General features: G+C 37.7%; 1 protein-coding gene across 1 annotated transcript in view; it reads right to left on the minus strand.

Annotated features, from left to right (window-relative positions):
* CNTNAP2 (contactin associated protein 2) overlaps positions 1 to 27,859 on the minus strand; it is a 791,915-nt gene that overhangs the window by 226,712 nt on the left and 537,344 nt on the right. Inside the window, exons 12-13 of the mRNA XM_010708239.3 lie at positions 23,339 to 23,458; positions 7,716 to 7,916 (exon numbers count right to left, since the gene is read on the minus strand). Coding sequence (XP_010706541.1) covers positions 7,716 to 7,916; positions 23,339 to 23,458 — 321 coding nt within the window. The remainder of the gene's footprint in view (positions 1 to 7,715; positions 7,917 to 23,338; positions 23,459 to 27,859) is intronic.

A 27,859-nucleotide genomic window follows, 5' to 3' on the forward strand; every position in this document is an offset into this window, starting at 1 on the left:
ACAGTCTATGGGAGAAGGGTCAGACAACTTGGGAAGAGTACAAGGATGTAACTAGGAATGAAGGGAAAAATAGGGAAGCCAAACAAGAACTAAATCTGACCACCACTGTTAAAGATCAAAAAGAGCATTTATAAATATATTACCAGCAGGTAATACATTGGATCAGGCAGGGAAGGTTATCACTGAGGATGAGGAAAATGATGTTCTCAACGCAGACTATACTTTTGTCATTAATAATAAGACCCGTTATCCTCAGGGTACTCAGACCCCTGAGCTGGAAGAGAAGGATGAGGAGAAGAACTACCCACAAATCAAAAGGGAGCAGTTGGCAACCTGCTACTCCACCTGAACAGTCACAAGTCCATGGGGTGGATGGGATCCACCTGAGAGTACTGAGAGTGCTGCCAGAACTGATTGCTAAGCTGCTTTCATTATTTATCGCAGTCCTGGTCAACTGGAGAGGTCCCAGATGACTGGAGGCTTACTAATATGATGCTCATTTACAAGAAGTGCTGTAAGGAGCATCTGAGGAACTACAGGACCGTCAGCCTGCCCTCAGTATCAGAGATGGCCAATGAACAAATTGTCTTGACTGCAATCATGCAGTGTGTGTGGGACAGTCAGGAGATCAGGCCTAGCTGGCATAGGTTCATGAAATGCAAGTCCTGCTTCATGAACCCAATCTCCTTCTGTGACCAGGTGATTTGCTTAGTGGGTGAGAGAAAGGCTGTAGATGTAATCCATCTAGACTTCAGTAAAGTCTTTCCCAGAGTAATTTCCTTGAGAAGCTGGCTGCCTGTGGCTTGGACAGGTCTACTCTTTGCTGGGTAAAAAAACAAGGCAGGTGGATGGGACCAGAGTGAATGGAATTAAATCTAGCTGGCTGGTCACTGGATACGATCCTCATGGGTCAGTACTGGGTCTGCCCTGTTCAATACTTTTATTGATGATTTGGACAAGAGGGTTGAGCATAACATCAGTAATGTTGCAGAGGACACCAAGATGAGAGAAAGTATTGCTCTGTCCAAAGGTTGGAAGGCCCTACAGAGGGCTTCTGAATTGGCTGGATTGATAGGCTGGGGCCAGTTGTACGTGCTTTGACAAGATCAAGTGTCAAGGCCTGCATTTTTGTCACAACATGCTTCACTGCAGGCCTGGAGCTGTGTCTGGCAAGCTGCATGTAGGAAAAGGATCTAGGGATGTTGGTTGACAATCAACTGAACATTAGCCAGCAGGGTACCCAGGTGACCAACAAGACCAATAGCATCCTGGGTTGTATCAGAAATAGTGTTATCAGCAGGATTAGGAAGGTGATCATCCCTCTCTACTCAGCACAGGTGAGGATGTGTTTCAAGTACTGTGCTCAGTTTTGGGCCCCTCAGTACATTAACACATTGAGGCCATGGAGAGAGTCTGAAGAAGGGCAATGAAGCTGGTGAAGGGTCTAAAGCATAAGTCTCATGAGGAGTGGCTGAGAGAACTTGTTTAGCCTGGAGAAGAGGAGGCTCAGGGGAGACCTTACTGATCTCCACAATTACCTGAAAGAAGATTGCAGTGGGGGGGGGGGGGGGGGGGGGGGGAGGGAGAGGTGGCCTCTCTCCAAGGCAACTAGCAGTAGTGTAAGAGATAATGGCTTTTAGTTGTTCCAGGGGTGGTTTACGTTCAGTGTTAGGAAAAACTTATTTTCAGAAAGAGTAGTGTGATATTGGAACAGGCTGCCCAGGCTGGTGGTAGAGTCATCACTCTTGGAGGTTTTCACGAAAAGGGTGGATGTCTCACTGAATGACATGATTTAATGGTCATGGTGGTGACAGGTTGATGCTTGGTGTAGGTGATACTAGAGGTCTTTTCCAACCTTAACGATTCTATGATGCTATGATTCTTTGATCATTTTATTCATAAGTTAACACTGATATTATATTAGAATATATTAGAATAATTGAATCGTAGAATGGCTTGGATTGGAAGTGACCTCAAAGATCATCTAGTTCCAACTCCACTACTATGGGCAGAGTTGCTAGCTCCTAGATCGGGCACTAAATCAGGTTGCCCTAGGACCCATCTAGCCTGGTTTTGAACACTTCCAGAGACAGGGCATCCACAACTTCTCTGGGCAGCCTATTCCAACACCATGAACAGGAAAGAAGTGTTATTTATAGAAAAAACCTCTATCAGTCAGTAACTAAAGACAGATCTCCTCATTATAATACTAACTTAACTGACACAAAGAGTGTGAGACAACTGCATCCACTGTAGGTCTCTTGTGAGAAAATAGCTTCTACAAAATTTTACAATATGACTATATTTTTTGTTTACTGTGATGATAACAGTGTATTTTCAGCAGATGTTCTGCTTCTGTGCTTTCTTAAGGAAGTTAACAAGCTATCTTTACCAATTTTGTTTTCTTCTGATGATCTTTTTTTTAATGTCCCTAGGTGTGAACATAACGTAAAACAGTCTGCAAGATCCAAATGAAGCCATAACAAACCAACCAAACAAAAAGTTAAGGAAGAAAAACTGAATTTTCCGGTTGTCTTTTCTCACTGCTAGACAATTTTTGTTCAACCTGCAGAAAATTTCACTTCATGGCTCCTTGCAGTCCCTTTCAATCTAAATTATCTTATAGTCTTATGAGATTCCCACTTTCAAGTAAGTATTCAGAAGTCTCTTGTGATTTAATTTACATGGAATATTTTGATAGTGACTTGCCTCAGCCAAAATGGAAAGGCAATGGATTCTAAAATCACTCCTAATCCCTACAACAGTTAATGATTTTTTCTGTAGCATCTGTGTGTCATTTTGCTTATGACAATGGAGACTCAAAATCAAATAGAAGAACGAACAATAAAAGAATCAAATTTTTAGTTTACACAGACTGCTTTCCACACATTACTCTCAAACACCTGGTAATGAGAATTCTTTGACCTCTGTGCCTGCAACCAACACCCCTCTCCAACAAAACATGCATATTAATTCATGTGAAGGCTTTCCTCAAATGCAGCCTTTTTGCTGCTGTTTCTACTGCATGAAAACCAACCAAACAAAAAAACCCAAACTATTTAATTAAAAATTGTAATGCTACAATTAGCAGCAAAACTTATTTTAGTGTAATTGTATATGTGGGAATACAAGAAAAACTGTTCAGAGCAGCAGCTGTGGAGCAAGATAAACAGCATGAGAACCAAGGACACCTCTAGAAGAAGAATGAACGTCTTGCGGTTCTGATTACAAATAGCAGAAGAAAAGGTACAGCTTAGTTCTCCATGGAAATATTTAGGATAGAAAATCACATCTCACACCATTCAACCGCAAATCCACAAAATAGTACCTCACGTACAGACATTAAGTGATCTGCAAAAATTATTAGGAACCATCAATTGGTTGCGACCACTTTTGGGTATTACTACTCAAGAGCTGCACCCTCCCTTCCAGCTATTCAAAGGAGACCCAGATCTAACCTCTAAAAGACAAGTCACACCAGAAGCGCTACAATGCTTGAGCTCTGTAATAACATCATTGCAACGTCGATATAGCCACCGTGTTTCTTTATCACTTCCTGTATCTCTTATAATAATATCGAATTCATATCAGACGTACAGTTTGTTGTGTCAATGGGGTACCTCAAGAGAAGATCCTCTTATTATCCTCGAATGGATATTCTTACCGCATACATTTTCAAAAATGGTTACATAACGAGTGGAAATGTTTGCAATGCTAATACAGCGAGGTCGACATTGTCTGCAAATTTTATGAGCTCTTGACCCTGATTGCATTAAATACCTACTACTAAAAAAGATGTAGATTGGATGCTTGCACAGTCGCTCGCTTTACAAACTGCTATGGCAGACTATACTGGACAAATCTCCATCCATCCCCCCAAGCATCAGTTACTGCATAATTTGAGTGATCTGTCCCTTACTACTACTATTTTACTTTCACATGTTGCAATACCTAATGCTGTTACTGTATTTACAGATGGCTCCAGCAAGACACACCAAGCAGTGGTTCTCAGGCGTGTGACTGCTATTTGATGGCAGTCAGATGTACACGTTTTTGATGGATCACCTCAAATTGTAGAACTTGCTGTGGTAGCTCGGGCTTTTCACATTTTTTCAGAACAAAAGCTTAATATAATAACTGATTCTTTGTATGTTACAAAGAGGCATCATTCAGAGGATCAAAGATCTTTTCTCAAGGAAGTTAACAACCCTGCTTTGTTTGCACAGCTCAAGCAAGTTTTAAATTATGTCTCTCAATGTACTCTTCCTTATTTCATTATGCATATTTGATCACACACTATGTTGCCTGATTCTTTAACTGAGGGCAACCGTAAGGCTGATCAAGCCTTTGCTACCCCTCAATTATTTCAGCAAGCACGATTCTCTCATCAATTTTTTCATCAGAATAGGAGAGCCTTACAAAAGCAATTGCCCCTTTGCCTCAAACTGGGACAAATGCCCGTGGCACAGCACCTCTTGAACTGAGGCTGACAGATGTCACTCATGTTCCCGAATTTGGGCATCTAAGATTTGTACATGTAACAATACATACTCATTCTTCCTACAAATTTGCCACAGCACATACAGGTGAACGTAGTCACAACGCCTGTAAACACTCGTTATCTATTTACGTTGCTATGGGGATCCCACATACTACAAAAACAGACCTGGTCATACTTCTAAGGCCACTCGAACTTTCCTCCAAGAATGGGGGGTTGGACATATTACAGGCATTCCTTATTCTCCCGCTGGACAAGCTATCATTGAGCGTACTCGTCTAACATTGAAATCCATTCTTAATAAACAAAAAAGGGGGAATACGGGAGACACACCTCAAGGAAGATCATGTAAGGCTTTGCTTGTGCTGAATTTTTTGAACTGTGATCATACAGATACAACTCGTGTGGATCGTCACTTCGGGGCCTTCCCGGTGCTCAAGGAACTGCCAATGGTCAATGTTCAGAATATGGCCACAGGACATTGGGAAGGTCCCTTACCACTGATAACCTGGGGTTGTAATAAACAATTGGATCATTCACATCTGAGTCCATGCATCAGACACTGCATGTATATACCTCAGCAACCTTGTAAGAAAACACGCAAGTATGGCAGGAAAAGATACAGTTCAATAATGGCTACTTAATTACTTGTCATTAATAGATCAGTAAACTACTTAAATCTTGACTGTGTTTGAATTACGTTAACTGGGCAGTTTCTTCCTGAGAAGGAATCAACTTGTGAAGTCAAGTATTTCCCAGGTGGCAAAACATGAAAATACTGAGCTGCTGTTCTGTATCCTCAATTTTCTCTGTTCTCCTTGAAGAAATTTAAAACAAAAAGACAAGTCTATTCTAATTGGCTATTGAAATGTATGAAAGATATATAGGAAGAGTTCTGAACTAAAAAAAGATTTTTGATCGAGGCCACAAAGGGTGTCCTGATCCCATGAAGTTTGCAGAGGTTTTATCACTGGCTTCAACACAATCAGGACTTTCCACTTTCTGAGGAATATGACATTTCTTTTTATTTTCATTTATTTCTGTGGGTATGATACTGGAATGATTTATAGAAAGATCTGTGGTGGAAGGAGCTACATAAGTACTTGGAATTGTGTTCAGAGATGAACAGAGTGCTGTAATACCTCTAGCAAAATAAGGTAATACTCCAGGAAAAAAAAATATATATATATATATACACACACATATATATATATACATATATATAAAGAAAGACAGAGAGAAGAAGCAGAGAAACTTGTGAAGTTTTTTTCTCCCTTACCCTAGACATCATAGACAGTGGTCAAGACTGCATAGGTAAGAAAGAAAATGAATTGTTCTCCTCTGCTAACACGCAAACCACTGCTGTGCGATGTGTACAATTACAGTTGTTATGCAAACACTGTAATGTGATTCCTTGTTACTATCTAGGTTAAAATTACTTTCATTTTTTGCTGCTTTCTCCCACTCACAGGTTAAAAAAGAAACACTTTGAAGAATATCTCCAGAAGCTCAGTTTTCAGTCAGAGAAGTAGCTTAGAAAGATTGTATAAAATAATTACTCTTTACATGCAAAAAGGTAAAAACATGGTGAAAGAGACATCTGCAAATTACACCTGAAACGTTTCTGAGGTTAAAAGTGTGAATATTTAGGATTGAAAAATCCCTATTTTTTTTTTCTTCTTTTCAGTTCCTAAAAGGAATGTGTGTTTCTTAATTACTTCAAATCTGGAAGCAGAAGCAAACACATGCAATTACAATATATATTTATTTTACTGTAATATAAACATATGCTAACAAGTACAATTTAGTACTGAAATAATAGTCCTACACATTCATGTAAGTAGAATATAACACTGTACTCTGTGTAAACTCTGTGTGCATTATATCCAGCTCAAGTCCCTAAGTACATTCAATTTCAAAGGGCTTACCCAGATATATATGCATATATTACAATTCTGAAGCATGTGCAAACAGTGGGCTTATATCCATCAGCAGAATCTAATCGTGTTACCTCTAGTTATAAACAAAATTCAGAATCCCTTTTAAATTAAAGGTCAAGAAAGAAAAAAATATTTCTTACTTTGCAGAAACTTTTCACTATGCTAAATTAAGGAAAATAATAGCAACAAACTAGCAGAAGTATTTCTAGTTCAGAAACAGAAGGGAAGAAGCAGAGAGTAGCAAGCATTACAGTTATCTATTAACTAACAAAACGCTTAGGAAATAGTGATAACATGCACATGCGTGCCAAATGAATCCTAATCTGTACCACCATTAGAAAACATACCAAAATAAATTCGTGGGGGGAAGCGTCATGAAGTGAAGTACAACACTGTAAGCACCCAGCCGTTAGTTTAATCTGAAATGCATTTAACTCTTTCTATCAAAATGAATTCATTTCACAGTCACAGAAATGCATCATATTTCCACATATAAGGCAGTCTTCATTAAGTTCTATTACAGAATTATTTAACGTCAAATGCTATCATACATAATTAGAACATAGATAGAGTACTAGGTTAAAGTTAATTCCTTCTTTATATGCTCTTCTTGATTCTGCAACTAGCATTTTTGTCTCTAGCAGTTACAGGTAGGATTTTGTAAGTAGGCACAGACGTTACTGCAAGATCTCTATCAGTAAAGCTACAGACTAAAATGAGGAACTTACATTTAATTTACTTGTAGTTAATAGCATATAGCATTTCTCATACAACCACATTACTGACCATGCCAGTACTTCTACCTTGTGTAAGACATCGGATCACCCCCGTATAACCTTGGTTTAAGAAACTGTTACAGATATATTAGTGGAAAATTCCAACAGTTATTCAGACAATGCCTAAGGCAACTGTAGCATATGAAGACTGTCCAGCAAATTACTGGGATAAAATTCAAATAATTTTTTCAGTGCCTTTAATGATTAAACTTCCATAGCTACCCTGGTTACCAAAACCTGTTTAAGGAGTGACAAATCTGACTGAAAAACACACACACAGATCTGTAATGCAACCAAATTCATTTTAGTAGCAAGTACAAAGGAAGACTTTCCTAAAGAAGACAATTCCATGTGGATTTTCAGTCATTTAGCTCTTTGCTTAGTAAAGGAGAACAAAGAAGTATTTTCACTGAATGGACAGGTCTAAATGCAGAACTTGATTTTTTGTTCAGATAAAGGTGTTTAAGACTTCATTTAACTGATAACCCATTCTCAGCCTACCTGGTGTATTCAGCAGCCGGGACATCTTGCAAGAATATGAGATAAACTGCTCACAGTACTCGGCACTACTGGTAATGGCAGAAATCTGGTCCATCGTTGCACTGTAATTTAGCTGCAGTACGGATACTTTTTCTAGACTGTTGCCTCCAACAGAAGTCTGCATTTGTAGATCATGATACACAGTTGTCCATACTTTATCCTCTGAAATTTAGAATGGAAAAAGAACAGACAAGAATTAGTAAAATGTAGCTGAATTAAAATTAGTCTTGGCCTTTAATAAAATATTAATATGCTCTGTGAGGGAATTTTGAGTGGACAGGGAAAAAGGACATTGTACACATCAGTCATCAAGTGAGATCATACACCTGAAACAATGAAAGCTTGAAACTTTTATTGCCCATTTTAGTTTTTTGCCCATTGTGGATTTGATAAACAATATACAATCATAGAATAATAGAATTGTTGGTGTTGGGATGGAACTTTACAGATCATCTAGTCACCATGCTGTGGGTAGGTACATCTCTCATGAGAGCAGGTTGTCCAAAACCCCATTCAGCATCACCTTGAATGCTTCTAGGAATGGGCAATCCACAAATTCTCTTGTGCAACCTGTTCCAGTGTCTTGCCACACACATCATGAAGAATTTCTTCCTTTTATCTAATCTAATCTACCATCTTTCATCTTAAACTATTGCCTTTTGTCCTATCACAATAGGCCCTTTAAAAATTCTCCGTCTTTCTTAAAAGCCCTCTTTAATTACTGGAATGCTGCAGTGCAGTATCCCAGAAGCCTTCTCTTCTCTAGGCAAACAATGCCAGCCCACTCAGCCTTTCTTGGTAGAAGAGGTGCTTGCTCAGATCATTTTTGTGGCCTTCCTCTAAATCTGTTTCAAGAGCTGCACATCTTTATTGTGCTGGGGGCCCCAGATCTGGATGAAGTTTTGCAAGTGAGGCCTGATTATTGCAAGGATAATCACTTAGCTCACCCTGTTGGGCACTCCTCTTTTGATGCAGCCCATGATACTATTGGCTTTCCGGGCTGCAAGTTCCCTTGGTCAGCTCGTGTTGAAATTTTCATCCACCAGTACCTTTGCTCTTTGTCTGCAGAGCTGTTCTCAACCCGATTATCCTTTAGACATATAAGAGTTCTAACATGCTAAAAGGCAGACATTTAGAGACCCTCCTTGGATTTCTGAGCCAGAACTAGCCATTAGAATGGTATTAGCAACAGGAGCTGCATTGGGTCTCATGTCTCTGAAGGGAGCTTCATTCAGATACCAGATTCAAGACAATGCAGCCCTGATACATCCTCTCATAGTGAGAGAATTCTGGACTTTACTATAGATCCCTGCATGAAGAAAGATGGAAACATATTCATGGATGGATTTAGATTGCCTTTATTCAGAAAGGGCTGAATGCCTCATGGAAAGAAGAAATGCAGGAAAAAAAAAACTTTGCACTACACAGCTGTATGGGAACTGCTGAATCACAGCCTGAACCTCTAATTAATCACCTGAGGTGAGCAATGAGTCAGCCACGGGAGCACAGGTGAAGACAAGTCACCTGTGCTGCCGGAAGGGGTGGAGCCTGGCTCCACCTCTCCTAGACCCATTTAAGAGCTGACTACCAGTGGGAAAGGATCTCTTCTGGAGATCCCTCTTCTGGAGTTCTGCAGAGAGACCAGGATGTGGGTAAGTTTTCTATCTATTCTCTTTTTGTTATTATAATCTGCTTTGCCAAACTCCTCTTTATTTCATAATTATAACATCTTTATATCGTTGACTATACAACAGCCAAAGCACAGCATGCTCATGCAGGTTAACTACCATTTAAGGGTTGGCAGTTGAGGCAAGAGTATCTTGCTGGAAATCCCTGTTTACCTGAGGCCTTCTGAAAGCAAGCAGCTTCTTTCCCTGATATGTGTCCACAGTTGTTGCAGTGTTAAAATGAATCTTACCTTGCTACAGCTTGGAATCTTGCTGCTCAATGGGCATGACAGCAGTGTATGCACTTAAAGTAGATTATCTTAAAAGGACAAAGCATTTACTGGTCATCAGAACTACTCCAAAAGAGGGAGAAACTCTGGATTTCCCATGGCTGAGTGCTTAATTGATTATTGAGGAATATGACCCATAAAAGCAGTGGTTTCATTATTAAATCCCCTTCCAAGATGGCAGAATTTTCGAATAGATTAGAACCAGATTTCCTGACAATAGAAGAAAGAGTAGCAGTGGCCTCTGCTGTAGCTTGGCTGCTACTACTAACTAAAAATGCATTTCATTCCTCGGAGGAAGAACTGAAAGATGAAATTAGCTCTTAAAAGCTCATATCAGACAGCTGAAAAATAAAATTACATTTAATGATGGGGCAAATTGCTTCATCTTCACATGGCATTTCCCTTCTAAAATTAAGAACCGTTTCATTAGAAGATGAAGAAGACTTAGATCAGTGGAATCCTTGGATCCTGGTTGAATCAAAAAAATAAAAGGAGAATTAAGAAGACTGAAGTCCAACTAGAGGATGTGGAAACTTCATATCCTCTACAAATAAGACCAATAACTTCTCAAATACTGAGCAAGTCCAAGATAGACTGGTGGAGTTGTGACTCAAAGAATGGCCCCCTGCCCACACTCACATTACAGTTGACGAAATGCAGCTGAACTTATTGATTTATTACACTGATATACCCAAACCACAAGAGAGCATACCAGCTTGGCTCTTAAGATCATGGGACATGAAGGTTGAGAGTATGGTTATTAACGGACTGCAGATTTCTAAACTTGTATCCATCACTGCACATCCAGCCCTCAGACAAAGACTATATGTTACCGTAAGGCATAATGATGAAAATCATTCTCTGACTCATAGAGTCACAGAATGGCCTGGGTTGAAAAGGACTGTAATGATCATGTAGTTCCAAGCACCCTGCTATGTGCAGGGTCACCAACCACTAGGCCAGGCTGCCCACTGCCACATTCCAGCCTGGCCTTGAATGCCTCCAGGGGTGGGGCATCCACAACTTGAATGAAAATGAAATGCACAGAGCAAAACAATGGCAGGGAAGAAAGCAGCTGAGCACTGCTGCCAGCAGTAGCACTTTGCAGGGCTTGCTTTGCTTGCAGACTTTCTGATCTCATCATAGTGCACAATGGCAGCTCTGAGCTAGGAAACCTGGCAGTAGTTTGTGTCTTTTTTAGGGTCTTGGATGAGCCACAGAAAACCCAAAGGGCAGGCAGGTGGCTCAGGGAGATAAAAGTCAGTGATTCAATGGATAATGGCTACGTGTAGAATCACATGGCCAAATAAAAGTAATGTCCCAATAAATTTTGGACTATGGAATTTGGTGGAGGAACTTCATAACTATATCAGAGAACTGGGAATGAAGGAGGTGAGTTATGATGACGATTTGGGAGTCCAGACCTGGTTAAATACTCAGTAGGGATGAGAGTCCTCATCTTAAAACAGCTACCTCTCCACCCGTATGGCACACTAGTGTCATTACTGAACCCTTTGGTAGTCTCAGTGGCCATGGCCGTTGTCCAACAAGTTGATGGCTGATCTAGAAGAAATGGAGTGCCTACACACCAGGCACAATATCTGGACATTGGAAGGGTCAGAAGTTCTCCCTATTAATAAAACTAGGAGATTTCCACAACAGACTTCTCAATTGGGACCCGTATGGATATTCAAAGTCATATTTAATGACTTAATGCAGCCTGGGGTTCAATTTGCAAAAATTTGCCCATTCATGTCCTCCTCCAGCTATGTAGGCAGCTGGAGGAAAACAAAAAATTTCAAAACGCCTCCCAAAATGGCAGAGGTAAGAATTATTCAACAAGTACCAGCAAGAATGTGGAACTTGGAAGACTTAAGAATTCCTAACAAAAGGAAAAAATCTCCTCAAGTCACCTAGGCCAATATGGCCAAGCCACCCAATGAAAAAGAATTGGTAACTGTGTAGTTACTTACATGACAGGTGATGCAAGACCCCTGCACTTAGGGGCTCCAGGTGGGACTGGAGGCCCTAGGTAGAACTGACTATTTTTTGGTACTGGAAGAACACAGTGAGTGACAGCATTTGTAGTACTGGCATAGAGACTTTGATTATCTATGGTGATCCAACTAAATTCCATGGAGATAGGGTGACGACTGGTGTGTTCAGAGAGCAGACCATCCCCATAATCCAGATATGGTTGAACTTGGGGGTTGGGTGTCTCCCACCCCAAGAGTATGGCCCACATATGGCCAGTATGGAAGTCAGATGCCACATGGAGAATGGCAGTGGATTACAGTGAATTGAATGAGGTCATGCCTCCTGCTTACGCAACCATACCTAATATTGCCTCCCTGATGGACACATTAAGTAGGATGATAGAAACCTACCATTGTGTCCTAGATTTGGAAAATGCATTCTTCAGTGTTCCCATCCACGAAGAATTGCAAGATCAGTTTTGCATTTACGTGGGGATTCAGGCAGTGGACCAATCAGGTCCTGCTGCAAGGGTATGTGCACTCATCTACATATTGTCATAACCTAGAGGCATGTGACCTAGGAGACTGTAATAACCTGATAACGTCAAACCACTATATCAGTGATCTCACACTGACATCTGACTCACTGGATTGACTACATATCTACAAGAGAAAGGGTGGGTTATTAACTCACAGAACGCGAAAGGACCAGGCTTGTTGGTGAAGTTACTAGCAGGGTATATTTTGGTTGGGAAAGACTAAAATACTACCCAGTGCAATAACAGACAAGGTTCAGGCATTCCCAGTCCCTACAGTGCTAAGGCAGCTGCAAGAACTATTGGGTATACTGGGATACTGGTGTTCCTTTATACCCCACAGTGCAGCTGCTGAGGGCTTTATGCCAACTTACAAAAAAAAAAAAGGGCAAAGAATGGGACTGGGGAAGAACAGAACAGAGGCATTCCAGAAAGCAAAACTAGCTATTATCCAGATACTGGGTATATTTGATCCCACCTTTCCAGCCAAACTAGATGTTCATGTGACTCGAGATGGGTTCAGTTGGTGCCAATGGCAAAGCCATTATTTCGTTCGAATTCCAGGTGGGTTCAAGTCTTAGGCCCTGCTCAGAGCAGAGTCAGTCTACATTGCAATGGGCAAACTGTACAAGTGTTGCAGTATACTGGATCACCACAATAGAAAGGGCTTATCTTTAACCTGCTCAATCATTGGTTCGCACCGTGAATGGGTGCAGTGTTAGCGGAAATGCTAAGACATTGTTTCAAGCAGTGAATTCTGCATTTGAAATTCTGCACTTGATAGTATATCTTCACAGATGTTTGAAGTATTCATAAGTGTTAATTGGCTGAAGACTAGGCCTGTGAGTGAATAACTCTAGGTTGATATGGGAAATTAGGGGATGATACCACTGTATCTTGTTCAAGAGGTGTCTGGAGCTATAAATATGGTTTAGTAGCTTGAGATAGCAATGGTAATGGGAGGACAGTTGGACTAGATGATCCTGTAGGTCCTTTTCAACCTTGTGATTCTATTATCACCATTCTTCCTCTTATCTGCTGACTTAAATATGCAAGGCCTGGAAGATAGGAGCAAAGGAGTTCCTGCTGCAATCCCTGAGCCAGAAGCTGTCGCTCCAGAAAAGATTATTTGACCTTTTTGGACTATAAGTAAGAATTTGTACTCTTGTTAGTTGTCCACTGAACAACATAACCACAAATGACATGTCATTACTGAAGATCATCGTCTGATACTAGAAGGAATGCTGGAACCATGGTGGTGACCATCTCTCTTGCTTTCTACAGAGACTCCTTGTTGTTATTTCCTATCTCTTTTCTATCACCTGTCTTCCCCTCCCATCTCCCTAAGTAACTAATATTTGTAATAAACTGGCCAGGCAAACATTACAGTCTGCATCTTGCTGTCAGGTATACATGTTAAAGAATCTCCTCTCCTTCCTATATTTGGAGAGTTATTATTATCTTATCATTATGCCCTATTATCTAGGAAATGATAGGAAGTATGGTGACTATTTCTTCTTCAGAGGAAAATCTAGCTCCAATTTCACATGCACCTAATTCTTTGAGTAACTGGCTCAGATGACTTAAGAACCTGTGATATTAGCAATGAAAAATTTACTGGCTTAAATGTGTAATGGCCAGTCCCACTGGCAAAAATGAAATCTGTTGTCAGATTCACTACAGAGTCACAGAATCATAGAATACAAGTAACATTAAATTATGACAATTCCTTGTTGTTCAGCAAGTTGGCTTGTCAAAAATTTGGAAACTGAAAGATCTGTGCCCAAATCAGAAGTCTTACAAGTCACGCATAGAGGAAAACTCTGGAGTACAGAAAGGAGGTGCTATTTAAGACAGTATGAATCATCAACATTGCCATTTCTGTAAGAAGTTGCCTGCAGTTCTCAAGCAGATTAGTGCTTGAAACTAATGGATGGAGGGTAGAGAAACAGATACTGAAATGATGGGTTCTTTTCTGTGCTTGTAAAAAATATTGTCAGTGTAAAATGGAAACAGCTATAAATCTTTCTCCCCAGTCCCTGCCAATAGCAGATTACTGCATGTCACACTGATACCATTCATTATCCCAAACACCATTGGGGCTGGCCTTAAGATGCATGGAAGTAACTAAAAGATAAAGCTACCAGGCAGGAATCTCAAACTTCTGTTGATTGCAAACTACTTTTTTCCCTTTTAGACTTATTTTTCAATTTGATAACATTTCCCAAGAAGACCAGTATAATATTTAAAGTTTGAGAATAATTATACCATTTTCTTTCATGGTTCCAGTTTTTCAGAAACTGCTTCTTAGTTGACACTGTTCTTCAGTAAGTTTCAAGCACTAATCTGCTTGAGAACTGCAGGCAACTTCTGTTACAGAAATGGCAATGTTGATGATTCATACTGTCTTAAATACTTTTCTCATAAGTGTAGAATTACTACCATGAACCTGAGAACAGAACATTGTAGACAAAAGTAAATCTAAAATCAAAGCAACCTTGCATTTTCTGACAGTACTACATAGAAATCTCAGTTAAGATACTTGAAGATGAAAACTCAATCCTAGTTAACTCTATTTATTCCTGGCATGTATATATATATATATCCTCATATATATTCCTGACAATTACAGTCACCAGAACACTGGTATAAGTATTCCCCTTATACACTGGCAATTATTTTAAGAAAGCATAGTGTATGATTACTTCTAGCTCCAGGTATTGAGACAATTTTTATTTAAAAATTACTGTGTAAGAGACTGAAAAGCTGTGTATATGACTTCTTTACTGCCAAAAGCACTTATGAAGAGCAGAAGTCACTTAAGTATTATATTACTTTTAAGTAACATCACCTGTAAAATATTCTGTGTTTATGAGCTTTATCGATCAAATTGAAAAATTATATTAAAATACACGAATATTGAGAATAGTTATTAATAATTTGAGGATGATTATAATACTCCCATAACATGTCATTATCATAGCCATAACAAACAGATGAAGTTAAAAGATAATTTTTAAAAGAAACACAAGTTTGTTTTAAATTACAAAAATGCAATAGCATTAAGGACATAAGAGCAATTTAAAGAAAAGCAAGTTATACTGCATGAGACAGTGACTGCTTTTTAGAGGCAAAGCATTTCTACACTTAGCCCATTGTGCAGTGTTTCCTTGAGACTGCTCAAAGTTGCATATTCCAGTAAGTAGCCTAGATAGTCAAGAGCTGGGCTTGGCATTAAATTTGAAACTCATATGTAACTACAGAACTTTGAGAAAAAATATAGCAGTTGAACCAAAAAGTATGTAGTAGAAATCTCTGTTAAGTATGGTTCATTCTTATGGACTATCTCGTATCAATAGCTCATAATATCTAAGAAGCTTTTGATTTATGATGTAGTTTATAAATATAGGCTGGATAGTGATAGTTGATATCAGAATAACATCAAGAAAACAATTTTTTTTATTTTTATTTTTAGATTTTTAGAGATTGCCCACTCTACTCTGTCCTTGTAAAGCCCTTTCTGAAGTATTATGCAGAGGCCTTGGGCTCCAGCACAGGAAGGATGTGAAGCTGTTGGAATGAGTCCTGATGGAGATCGACAAAGGGCTGGAGTATCCCTCTCATGAGGATAGGTTAAGAGAGCTGGGCTTGTTTAGCTTTGGGAAGAGAGTGCTCTGAGGAGACCTTGTTGAAGCCTTGCAGTACCTGGAGAGAGATCATAAACAGAAGGGGAACTGACTCTTTATGTGCTTTGATAGGGATAGGATAAGGGAGAATGGTTTAAAACTAAAAGAGAGGAAGTTTATGTTAGATATTAGGGAGAAATTCTTTATTCAGAGGGTGGTGAGGCACTGAAACAGGCTGTCCAGAGTACCATGCAGAGTGGATGTAAACCATAACCTGGAGGTATTCAAGGTTAAGTGGGTTGGGGTTCAGGATAGATTCATCTAGTGGCTGGGAACTCTGTCCATGGCAGAGGGTTTAGAACTAGATGATCTTTAAGTTCTCTTCCAATCTAAGCCATTTTATGATTATTATGATCTCTGATTCTATTATACCAGGTTTATTCTAGTTAACATATAATAATACATAATACATTAGAAAAAGGAAATGACCACTCAAAATGAAATGAAACTGATATAATTTATTCTGCTGAGAAGACCATTCCATTGCAATGAGCTATTCACAGTCCTGCCCACTCAATAATAGCACTTCAATAATAAAAAGTGAGATAGATTTTTACTCTAAATGCTGGTTATTTAAATGATCTAATCAAATATTAGTCCAAGGATTTTTTCCCAATTAATATTTAAAATATTTGTTATGCTGATGATAGCGTTTAACACAATTTTACATCACTGACCATATTCTAAACAATCAGTTTCCTCCTATTGAACTTTCTTCATTAGCTTGTTTGGTGCTCAAGCAAGAATAGTGTTTCTGTTTAGAAAATCAAATAATATTTGTATGTGGGAGAGATGGAGAGGTCAGCTCGGCCTTGTCAAGTCTCAACTTGTTTGTAATGAAGCTCTGGAAAGGAGACAGAGGTTCTGAATAAACGGGTGTTTTGTACTTCACCATAAGATAAACTCTCAGCTGATTGTGAGGACTTGTTATGGAATTTGGTTGCTTTCTATCCAATGGATTGTTAGTGGAAATGCGTGTTAGAATATAAAAGGCTTGCTTTAGAAAGTAGAGAGAGAGGGAGACATACATCATGATCATTATGTCAATAAAGAAATCTTCCTGGCAAGAGAACACTGTGTCGTGTGACTAACTCGCAAGATTTGATAATGAAAATTAAATGGAAATAAATCTGGAAAATTAACTTCAGGAAAGATAACAAATATATTTCACAAGTGTAAACAAGTTTTCCTCTTTACTTTAATTTTCAGTTGCTGTTATCCCCATTGAAGTTTTACATTTATTCTTAAGATATTGTTTTATATTTTTTTTTCTCAATAGCTCAAAGTAGTTATGTTTTGTTTTTTTTCTCAGAAACTTTTCCCTCTCTCTGCTGAAACAGATCAGAGGCTTTTTTAATAGTTGCATTTCAATAATGGAAGATTGATTAATATTGAGTATGATGACTTTCACAGTATTCAGCCCTAAGCTGGTTCTGTATTGACACGTCAGGGAAAGTAGTCTTGAGAATATAGGAGCATATTATAACCAGAAGTCAAGACTGCAAGCTCACTCCAGTATATGTGGTCCTTTCTATGTCAGCCACAGAAAAAAAGTATCAATCTAGAAGATTCAATCCTCAAGCTGACTGCATTACTTCTATATGACTGTTTTGATCACTAACACAGTTTTGGTTACTTCTTACCCAAAATGTTTCTGGTTGACTATAGTTATATCTAAGTCTCTTCTTCTCTGATACGTGTATTTTGCAGGAACTTGCAAGGAAGAGGAGTTAGGATAAGTGATCTATGACGATGAACAGTACTAAATTGCTGGTAATTCTCACACCTGTAATCACACCAGTGGTGCACATTTAGTATTCAGACTGAACAAAAAGATGAGTAGTCAGAAACTACTTATAAATGTAAAACAATATTTTTGACAAAGGCAAGGTTGTGGGGAAAGAAATGTTATTTTTGCGTAACAGTAAGATGTTTGGACCTCTTTGGAGTCATAACAAGTGTCATGGAACTCAGACACAAGATGAATTCCTACTTGCAAATAGAAGAACTGCTTTTTTGAGTAACATTAGGTCATGTACTGGTACAAACCAGTTTTGTGGTTTGAATGATAAATAGAGGGAAAGGTTGACTATGAAAAGTTATCCCAGCATACCATAGTAGGTAAAGACTAGCAAGAATTGGAGAATAGGATGAGGTTAACCATGCAGTAAACAGGGGTGGAACATCTGCTAAGGGAATTAGAAGTGTTGGGTAGACTGTGAACCTTGGAGTACTCAACCAGTGAGGAAAGGGGGGGGGAATTCATGCCAGGATGTAGGAAATATAAAGTGTTCTGTCTCTCTGGTCTTGTGCACCTTGTCCTTAAGATAGCCTGCTCTTGAAAAAGCTTGAGAAACTGTGATTCATAGGGAATTCTGCTTGAGACTGGACTATGAAACACAACCATTTCTCTCAAGGTGAAATCATTTGAAGATGCAATAAAAATGATTTCCATCTTCTCTTCTTATGGGTGCATCATATTCATTAAGAATTGATGCCTGCAGGCCCTTTTGGATTAGTAACTACCACTTGACGACTGTATTCAGTATTCATGAGTGTCTTTTCTTCCCACTTGTCAGCCTGGAGAAAACTGTCTCTTTACTAGACATCATGATTTTTAACATCATCCTTTCATTTGTCACTTCAATTAGAATACTGCAATGTGCTGTACAATATGCTACACCACAAATCACACGAAAACTGTACAAGACAACCCATAAAAAAGTTAAATCTCCAATTTTATTCTTTGATAGGAACATACTTGGTGTTTCAATTTCTGTTGAATTGTGTGGTTTGGTATCACAACAGTCATTAGCTGTGTCATTAAATTAAACATTCTTTGCAACACTGTTGTAGACAGAAGATCTGAATTACACGGATGATGTGGAAAAAAAATTAGAGCTCATAGTATCTTTTTCTCCCTCCTCCCTATATTTTTATTAGATATTTCTACATATGTATGTTTAATATATATTTACACATAGACACACACACATATATATATAACTTTCAAAATACATGTAGTAGTTTGAAACTATTTCAGCTATAGAGTTAAAAGGAGTTAAAGTTGTTTTATAAAAATGAAAAATGATCATTCCATTGAAATCATTTATTCTTAAAAAGCATCTACCAGAGAAAACAAAAAGAAGAAAGAATTGCAAAAATTTTAACAGCAATAGTGAAAGCATATTTAACCTGCCCTGCGAGGTAAACTAATTTAGAGAATTATAAATCAGTGTGCAGAACTGCACCCTAACGCTGGTTAGGATTTTTAGAATTGTTTCATTTAAACTAATCATCTCTGTGTTACTTTAGTTGCACTGATTTCAGTATTGAACAAAATGACAAAAGAAATACTAGCAGAAGGTAAGTTGTTTACTTCCTAGTCCCACTGTCTATCAGAAAAGTATGTACAAGTAGTTAAAGACAACCAGCTCTGAATATGTCACACTGAAAAGACACTATTTGAAGTGTTGTTTAAGGACAAAATCTTAAGGGAAAATAAATGAAAATATTTCTTTATATCGGAAATGTCCACCGGAACCTAGTGAATCATTTGCAATGATTGTCCTATCACTATAAGCCCTTGAAAATAGTCTCTCTCTGTCTTTCTTAGAAGTTACATGAAGTTCTCCCTGGAAACTTATCTTCTCCAAGTTAAACTGCCCTATCTTTCAGCTTTTTTCATAGGAGACATGCTCCATCCCTCTGATTATTTCTGTGGTTCTCCTCTGTATCTGCTCCGACAGCTTCATATCCTTTCTTGTGCTGAAGTATTTGAAGATATACAACTATAGGGAAAATGTCTGTATTAGAAAGGAGATAGGGCAAGTACCACTCAACTGGAGTCATTATGCTTGCAGCTATTTGGATAATGAAGTGAGATTAAAGCCATACCACAGAGGCATAATATCTTCAAGACCAGTATAAATAAATAACTGATGCATGTTCTAGTAAAATTTACTATGAAATCCTTCTCTTCTGCCATGCATCATTGGTTTAAATTATGAAGTAGAAGAAATGACACCAAGACCATGATTTCCATAGCCACAGTAATAAAGGCTCGCAGAACGACAGAAATGCTGGTCAGCTTCTTCCACTGACATTCCATAGAGCCATTAGCATATGTTAACTAGGCATCTATGGTTCCTGTGCACTGTTCCTCTTTTTCTTAATCTTCTTTCTAAAAATTCTTGCAGGACAGGCACAAAATCAGATTAAATATACAGAAGCCTATTCTTCCTCCTGAGGCCAAGAGAAAAAAAAAGAGTAAGTTTAGTTTGGATATCAGGAAAAACTTCTTTACAGAAAGGATTGTTAAACACTGGAACAGGCTCCCCTGGGAGGTGGTTGAGTCACCACCCCTGGATGTGTTTAAAAACCATTTGGATGTGGTGCTCAGGGACATGATTTAGGGGAAGGTTGTTAGGTTAGGTTGCGGTTGAACTTGATGATCTTTAATGTCTTTTGCAACCTGAGCAATTCTATGATTCTCTGATTCTACATGAGAAACTTTAGGAAAATGAAATGATTACTTTTAATTTCTTATTTGTTTCTATTTTCTTTTTCCCCTCAGTTTTGCAGAAGCTATTTGTACATTCTACTGTGTGCTTACATTTAAAATATATAAGCAACAACACAGTACTGGATATGTACACTTTCTTTTTGTGCCTGATGCCACAACCACAGTATATTTTCACTTTAAAAAATTACTCTTGAAGAGTACTCAAAAGCCACAGCTGGTGCTGAACACAGAATTTATTCTCCATGGTAGAAATCACTATAATATATCAGCAGTTTTTGGTGTTGTTCCTTCCAGTGCCTGTCTGATTAGTTACGAATGCAGTTCGAAGTGCTAGTTATAATTTTAAAAGCTCTAAGTGGGTCAGGATCTACTTATCTGAAAGCCTTTACATATCCGTCTCAGTACAAATTGTCTGACCTATTTCTCCAGACACAGAACAATTTATGGCAGTCTCAGAGCTTAGATCAGATTCCTTTCTTACATACACATCTATTATTCAAACATATGAATTAATGGTAATATGAAACAATGGTAATATCTGTCTCCAACAGGCACTTGCTCTGGAGTCTTTTGTACGTGCCTTGCATCCCTCTTCAAGTACCTCTCCCTGCCAGTGACAATCTCTCTCCCCTGGTCAAACTGGATTAAGAATAAAACACCCACAAGCCCAAAGTAATACAGGTTTCTGAAAAGAGATACATATGAGGTGTGACCCCTAGAAAGCCAAAGTTTACTATATGTACTAATAGCACCTTCATATTCAAGCTGCTGATGTTGAAGTCCAAGACTCACAGGTATGACGGATTTCCAATGCAAATAGATTAAAATTCAAGCTTATTGTGCTGGGAAAGTTCAGGGGACAGATCTGTTTTATCAGCAGCCCTAAATTTGAAATCAGTGGAAGTGCTGAGATGATTGCCATGTATTAGCAGAACAAATAAATAATATACTCCCAGAGCAAAAAAAATTACCCCATTTTCATTTTTCATTATCACAACTTTCTGCCTCAGCATGTCAGCACAGATGACTGAGACAGGGTAGCTCAAATAAGAATGCCCAAATGAGAAATTATCCACACAAAATCAGTATTAAAAAGCAGAAAAAACAACACCAACCAACCAACCAAACAAAAACAAAACAAAAACACACACCAAACCAACAAAAAAAAAAAACAAAACAGACAAACAAAATGAAATCCAAGACCCACACAACAAAACAAAAACTTAAATGATTTGATAAAGTTTTATACTATAGTCTCAGAAATGACGCAAAATAAATCATTCTAACACAAGTTAAATACATGAAAAAGAGACATACAAGAAAACTCATATTTTGTTTCTCCTGTAGGTGTGGGAAAGTCATTAATACCTTGACAGAAAAAAAAAGTAATATGATATTCTGAGAAAGTTACCTTTGGATAAACCACAGACATTACTGAACTAGTTCTCAGCAAACACAGCATCATAGAATCATATAATATACCAAGCTAGAACAGATCTACAAGCATTATTGAGTCCAAATCCTTGCTCAGGATTGCACACAGGACCACACAAGATAAAACTCTCATAGCATTATCCAAATTCCTCTTGAACTCCAGCAGGTTTGGTGCAATGATTGCTGCCCCAAGCAGCCTGTTCTAATGCTGGACTATACTCCTGGTGGGGAACCTTTTCTTAACACCCAGTCTGACCCTCTTTTGATGCAGCTCTGTGTCATTCTCTCAGGTCCTGTTGCTGCCACCAGAGAGAAGAGCTCAGTTCCTGCTCCTCTGCTTCCTTCATGAGAGAGCTGTGGGCTGCCATGAGGCTATCAGTCCCCTCTTCTCTAGAACGAACAAACCAAGATATTTACGTTGTGTTCTATATCTTTCACCGTCTTCACAGTTCTCCTTTAAGTGTTCTCTAACAGTTTTATGTATGTATATCGAGTTGCCCAAATCTGCATGCAGTGCTTGAGGTAAGACTGCACCAATGCAGAACATAGTGGAAAAATCCATTCCCTCAGTTGGCTGGACGTGCTGGGCCTGATGCAACCTGAAGTATGATTGGCCCTTTTGGCTGCCATGATCCACTGCTGATTCATCTTCAACTTCCATCAACCTGGACCTCATATAGTTTCCATGGAGCTCATCCCTCCACCTGTACATATACTCAGAGTTCCCTCATACCTTGTGCAGAATTCTGCACTTGTTCTTTTCAAACTTCATATATTTTGGAATTGTTCGGCTCTCCAATTTGTCAAGATATCTCTGCAAAGCCTTTCTAGCCTTGTGGGAACCAGCAGCTCCTCTCAATTCAGTGTCATCCATAAATTTACTAAGTGTGCCTTCAAGTCCTCTATCCAAGTCATTACAGAAAACATTAAAAAGGCTGGTCCTAAAATGAAGCCCTGTGGAAATCCACTAATGTCTGGTCGCCATCCTGGTGGAACTCCATTAACTGTACTACCTTTATAGCCTGACCTGTCAGCCAATAGTTCACCCACCATATTCTGTATTTATCTAGCCATATCCTGGACATTTTTATCCAGTAGGGTACTGTGAGAAACAGTATCAAAAACTTTGCTAAAATAAAATGTAAAAAAACTACAAAAGCATACAGTTTACAAAAACATAGTAGTATTGGTATATGGTTACATATATCTATGCATATTTTAAATGATGCAGCACTGAAGATATTAAAATTGATAGCTTTGGTTCAAAAAGCTTATGAAATGAGGAAGTTACTGCCTTTATTAGACTACAATACATGACATCTACATTTTTGATGACCCTAATCTCTCCCACAAAAATTTCTTAGCAATTATTTTTCTTTTGCCTAGTAACAAGAATTATGAAAAATCCTATTTCTCTCGATGCTAACAAACAAACAAACAAACATGGATTAACAAATACAGCACAGTTACCTGTCATGTTGCAGTAAACTTTCAAAGGTCCCAGTGCTCCACTTCCATCTGGATCTATCCAGTAGTAATTTGAAGTTTTGCCCAAGTGTTTGTATGCTTCACAAGAGAGCTCATAAATAGCTGGAATAAAATAAAATACAGCAATAAGGATCTTCATATCCTGGAGGGAAAAAAAAAATCCACAAAGACAATAAATTGTCTTTATTTGTATTTCAAGAACCATGCCTTTGTCGATAAAATATCATTGACTTGCACAGAAAACAAAGTATCTTTCTGAAAAATATAGAAGTGGTTAAAAATCCTGATGCATACAATTTTATTTTATTTTACTTTATTTTACTTTATTTTATTTTATTTTATTTGCACATGAGAATGTGAAGAGAATGTGAGAATGGGAAGAGATCTCCAATAATTTGGAGAAAAGGGAAAACCAAGCATTTTCAAAAGTAACTTTTCCATTTAGTTCTGTTTCTAGAGATTTATGAGTTTTGTTTTATTTTTTCTTGAAGTGAATTTTAGATTTTTTCAGGTTTAATTGCAATTCAGAATAAATTCAAGTCTTGACATTGTGAACTTTGTCACTACAAGTAATACCTGCCCCTGTATAGTTCTGGAACTATGTTAGTATATATCTACATATGTATACTCTGAGGAATGTCTAAAATGCCTCAGTATTTACTGAAGAAATTTAACTGAGGTTTCAGGTTTCTTTTGTACTTGTTTTACCTTGAACTCTGTATACTGCTTTTTAATTCAAGTCATAAATCTTCTTGTCAGATTCTGCTATATGAACAGCTCAGACATAATGTTATAATGAGTACTGTTGATAGTTTTTTTTAATACTGCCCACATTTTCTTTGGAATTTAGGATTATTTTGATGTGAATTATAATTGAACACAAATCATTTTATGCAGAGAAAATGTTATATATATTATGTTATACAATTTTTTTATGCAACATTACTTTTTATATATTTCTTTGTTTATTTGTAATTCTTCTACCATGTCTAAGGTTGAACAACTTTTTTACTTGTTTGTTTGAAATCAATCAATTAGCTCTTAAAATAAAGGAAATGTTTGCTTAACCTGATTTTATATTCACTTTAAAATTTCATCAAATTTTTTTAGCAATTCTTACAACTGATCTGCTACTAAGACTGATTTTATTTCAGATGTCCATAAGGATGAGATGTTTCGTTGGTCTCAGATGCAGGAGGGAAAGCAGAGCTGAAAAAAAATCCTCAAATTTTAATGTGACTTGAATGCAAAGGGTCATTATATATGAATGAAGAAAATCTTTGTTATTGCTAAAAAAAAATAAAAATCTGTAAGATGTTACTTGTTCATTACAGGGGCTAAAGTCAATTTTGTAGAAGTAGACACTCGTTAAATTATGAACTATTCCAAGTCATTTCCCGTTTCCATTTTTTCTCCCACCATAAATGTATCTCTAGCTCTCTACATATTACCTAAGTGTAACCACAAAATAGCAACATTTTTAATAATTGTGACACTGCATAACAAATTTTAACAGATGGTATATGGAGACACTTGATCAAAGTAAGAGACCTTCATGTTGATTCAGATGGCTAATTGTAGCCAGTAGTGTCACAGCAAATAATTGGAAAACTCAGGTAGACTAGGCAGCTTTGCAGGGGAATGGAGTAAGACACGATAAAAAGATGCCAAAGGAGAAGATGATGCAGAACGAAAGGTGCCACAGGAACACATTGTGATTCAATGTTTCCTTCAAATGAGCTTTCAAAATGCTGGGGGGGGGGGGGGGAAGATCAAAGAAATATATAACAGGTAAAAATAGAAGATCTATCAAACCAAAGAATACCTATAGTAGTTGAAAAGACAAACATTTGACAAGTCATAGATTTAGAAGTCATTCAAGTTCTTCAAGTTCATTAAGTCCCATAAGAAAATGCAAGTAGAATATAGCAAGGAAAAGACCTTGACAGAATAATAATAATTAAAAAACAAACAAACAAACAAAAAACAACCAACAAACAAATACTTAAATAAGAAAATTGGTAAAGGTTACTATAAGCAAAAACAATCAATAGATCTAGTAAAGGACAAGTCAGCAAAATGCAAGACTTCAATGAGGGGAGATCTTATTGCACTCTTCAAATATCTGAAATGTGATTGCAGTGAGAGCAGGGATCATCTCGCTGGTGACAGGATGAAGAGAAATGTCCTCAAGTTGCACAAGGGAAGGCTTAGGTTGGATATCAGGAAAAACTTCTTTACAGAAAGGATTGTTAAACACTGGAATAGGCTCCCCAGGGGGGTGGTTGAGTCACCATCCCTGGATGTGTTTAAAAACCATTTGGATGTGGTGCTCAGGGACATGATTTAGTGGTGGGTTGTTATGGTAGAATGGTTAGGTTGCGGTTGGACTTGATGATCTTTAATGTCTTTTCCAACCTGAGTAATTCTATGATTCTATAGAGTATAGATGTAAGTGAGAAAAAATGGCTAGAGAGAAAAGAACAAGGAGAGGGACAGGTCTTACAATCACAATTTGTTTTGAAAGATAGGAAAAAAAAGAAATGAAAAACTGAAACACATGAGGGAAACTCATGTTTTCTGTTCTTCAAGCCAGTAAAATTAACATGCAGAAAATAGTGCATTTGCTTTCTTGGTAGTTGGTCAAAAACCACAATACACTTTTAAGGAGATTCAGAATACATCAAAACATCAAAATATTTCAAGCTAAAGGTAAAACTCACTACAGCTGCCTTGATGGCCAGATACACAATTTCTAGCACAATGCATTCAGGTATTAAAAGAAAATAAATAAATAAATAAATAAATTAGTTATATTCTTCCTGGAAAGAATAGGAGGAGAAAAACCTAAACAAATTACTTTCTCACTCATCTTGACATTCTCTCACATCATATCAAAAACTTTAAGCAGTAAGAGACTGAGCAGACAGAGCAGAACAGAATAGTGATCTGAGCTTTAATGATCATGGGAAAAGTACGAAGAATGAAAAAACAGAAAGAGCAGCAAAAATATGGTATAGTCTTTTAAATGTTTATTCACCTGAATAATACAGATCAAACTGAGATGACCAAATCCACATCATGCTAAAATTTGAAAGATGCTGAGTTCTAAAACAAAGTATGAAGAAGTACCAAAAGAAGAAAAAAGAAAAAATGTCATTTATATACTAAAACACAAAACTTCTTTAACAGTAGTAGCATTGGCAGAAAATCTAGTAATCTAAACATCTGATAAAATAACTACTAATGTATTTTCAAGTTCACCATTTACTAAATAATAAGCCATGACAGTGGGCTTGAGCATGACTTGATGGGAGAAGTCTCTCTTACAAAAATTAGACAAGGGAAGCAGAGTAAGGGAGAACAAGTTAGGAGTAATACAAAAGTTAGACACTTTCCAACCACGTAGAATTCTACAGCACATTCACTGATGATTTTCCTCAAGACTTCTATTTCACTTCAGAAGAACTGCATAACTGAACAGCTAAGGGGAGGTATTTCTTACCTAGTTTTAGAATTTTAACAGTTGTAGAAAAATACATGGTTCAGAAACATGGTTTACAGAATATTCTTTCCAGCTCCAGATTGTCACCCAAAAGACGGAAAAAGACAACTGCCCTTAGGTTGTTGTTGTTGTTTTTCCTCATGGAGGGAAACAGATGTTCTTAATACAGTTTTACTTTTTGACTGATACAAAGATCAGTCAAAATACACACAGCTGATAGCACTGCTCTAAAAAGAAGAGTAACTGAAAGATAAAAAGGACTTAGCAACTCCAGGTTGCTATAACTCTAAGTACATGCTTTTACCATAGAGTTCCAGTAGAACTTCAATGAAATAAAGTTTCTTCATCACTGTATAAAGGTAATTTTCTTTTTAGGGCTATGAAATAGCCTGCTTTTATATGTGTAAAACTAATAAATGTGAGACCTATCTTGACAGTATGGCAAAATGAACATGTTACTATATGGTGTCTTTTTTTTTTTTTTTTTTTTTTTCCTGTCAGTGAATATGGTTGCTGCAGGGGATAAACTCCTCTAAGTTGTTGCTAATGAAGGAATGCATCTATTCAGCCTTACGGGAGCACAAAATAGGTGTACGTTCATCAGAATCAATAAAATTAAAAGATCATAAAACTGACAAAAGTAGAAGTGCATCAGATCCATGAAGCCCAGCTATACCTCTCTTCCCCATCACTTTCAACTTCCTAGGAAGATACTGAAAACTAAATAGTCTACAGGGTGCTGGAATTCATATCACTCAAGTGGGTTTCAGCTCTTAAATCCCTTTAAAGGGGCTAGAAGCATAAACACAAAAATGAGAAAGAGGAACACAACAAATTTACTTCATAAATATATGGGTTGCTCCAAACATATCTCCAAACACAGAAGCATATAAGCTATCTAGGAGATTCATGGAATGTATTGATGATGACAACTTTCTTCTTCAAGTAACAGAGAAGCCAAGAAGGAGAAGTTCTGTTCTACACTTTGTTCTCACCTA

Source organism: Meleagris gallopavo, chromosome 3, assembly GCF_905368555.1.
Source record: "Meleagris gallopavo chromosome 3, MGAL_WU_HG_1.1, whole genome shotgun sequence".
Taxonomy (NCBI): Eukaryota; Metazoa; Chordata; class Aves; order Galliformes; family Phasianidae; genus Meleagris; species Meleagris gallopavo.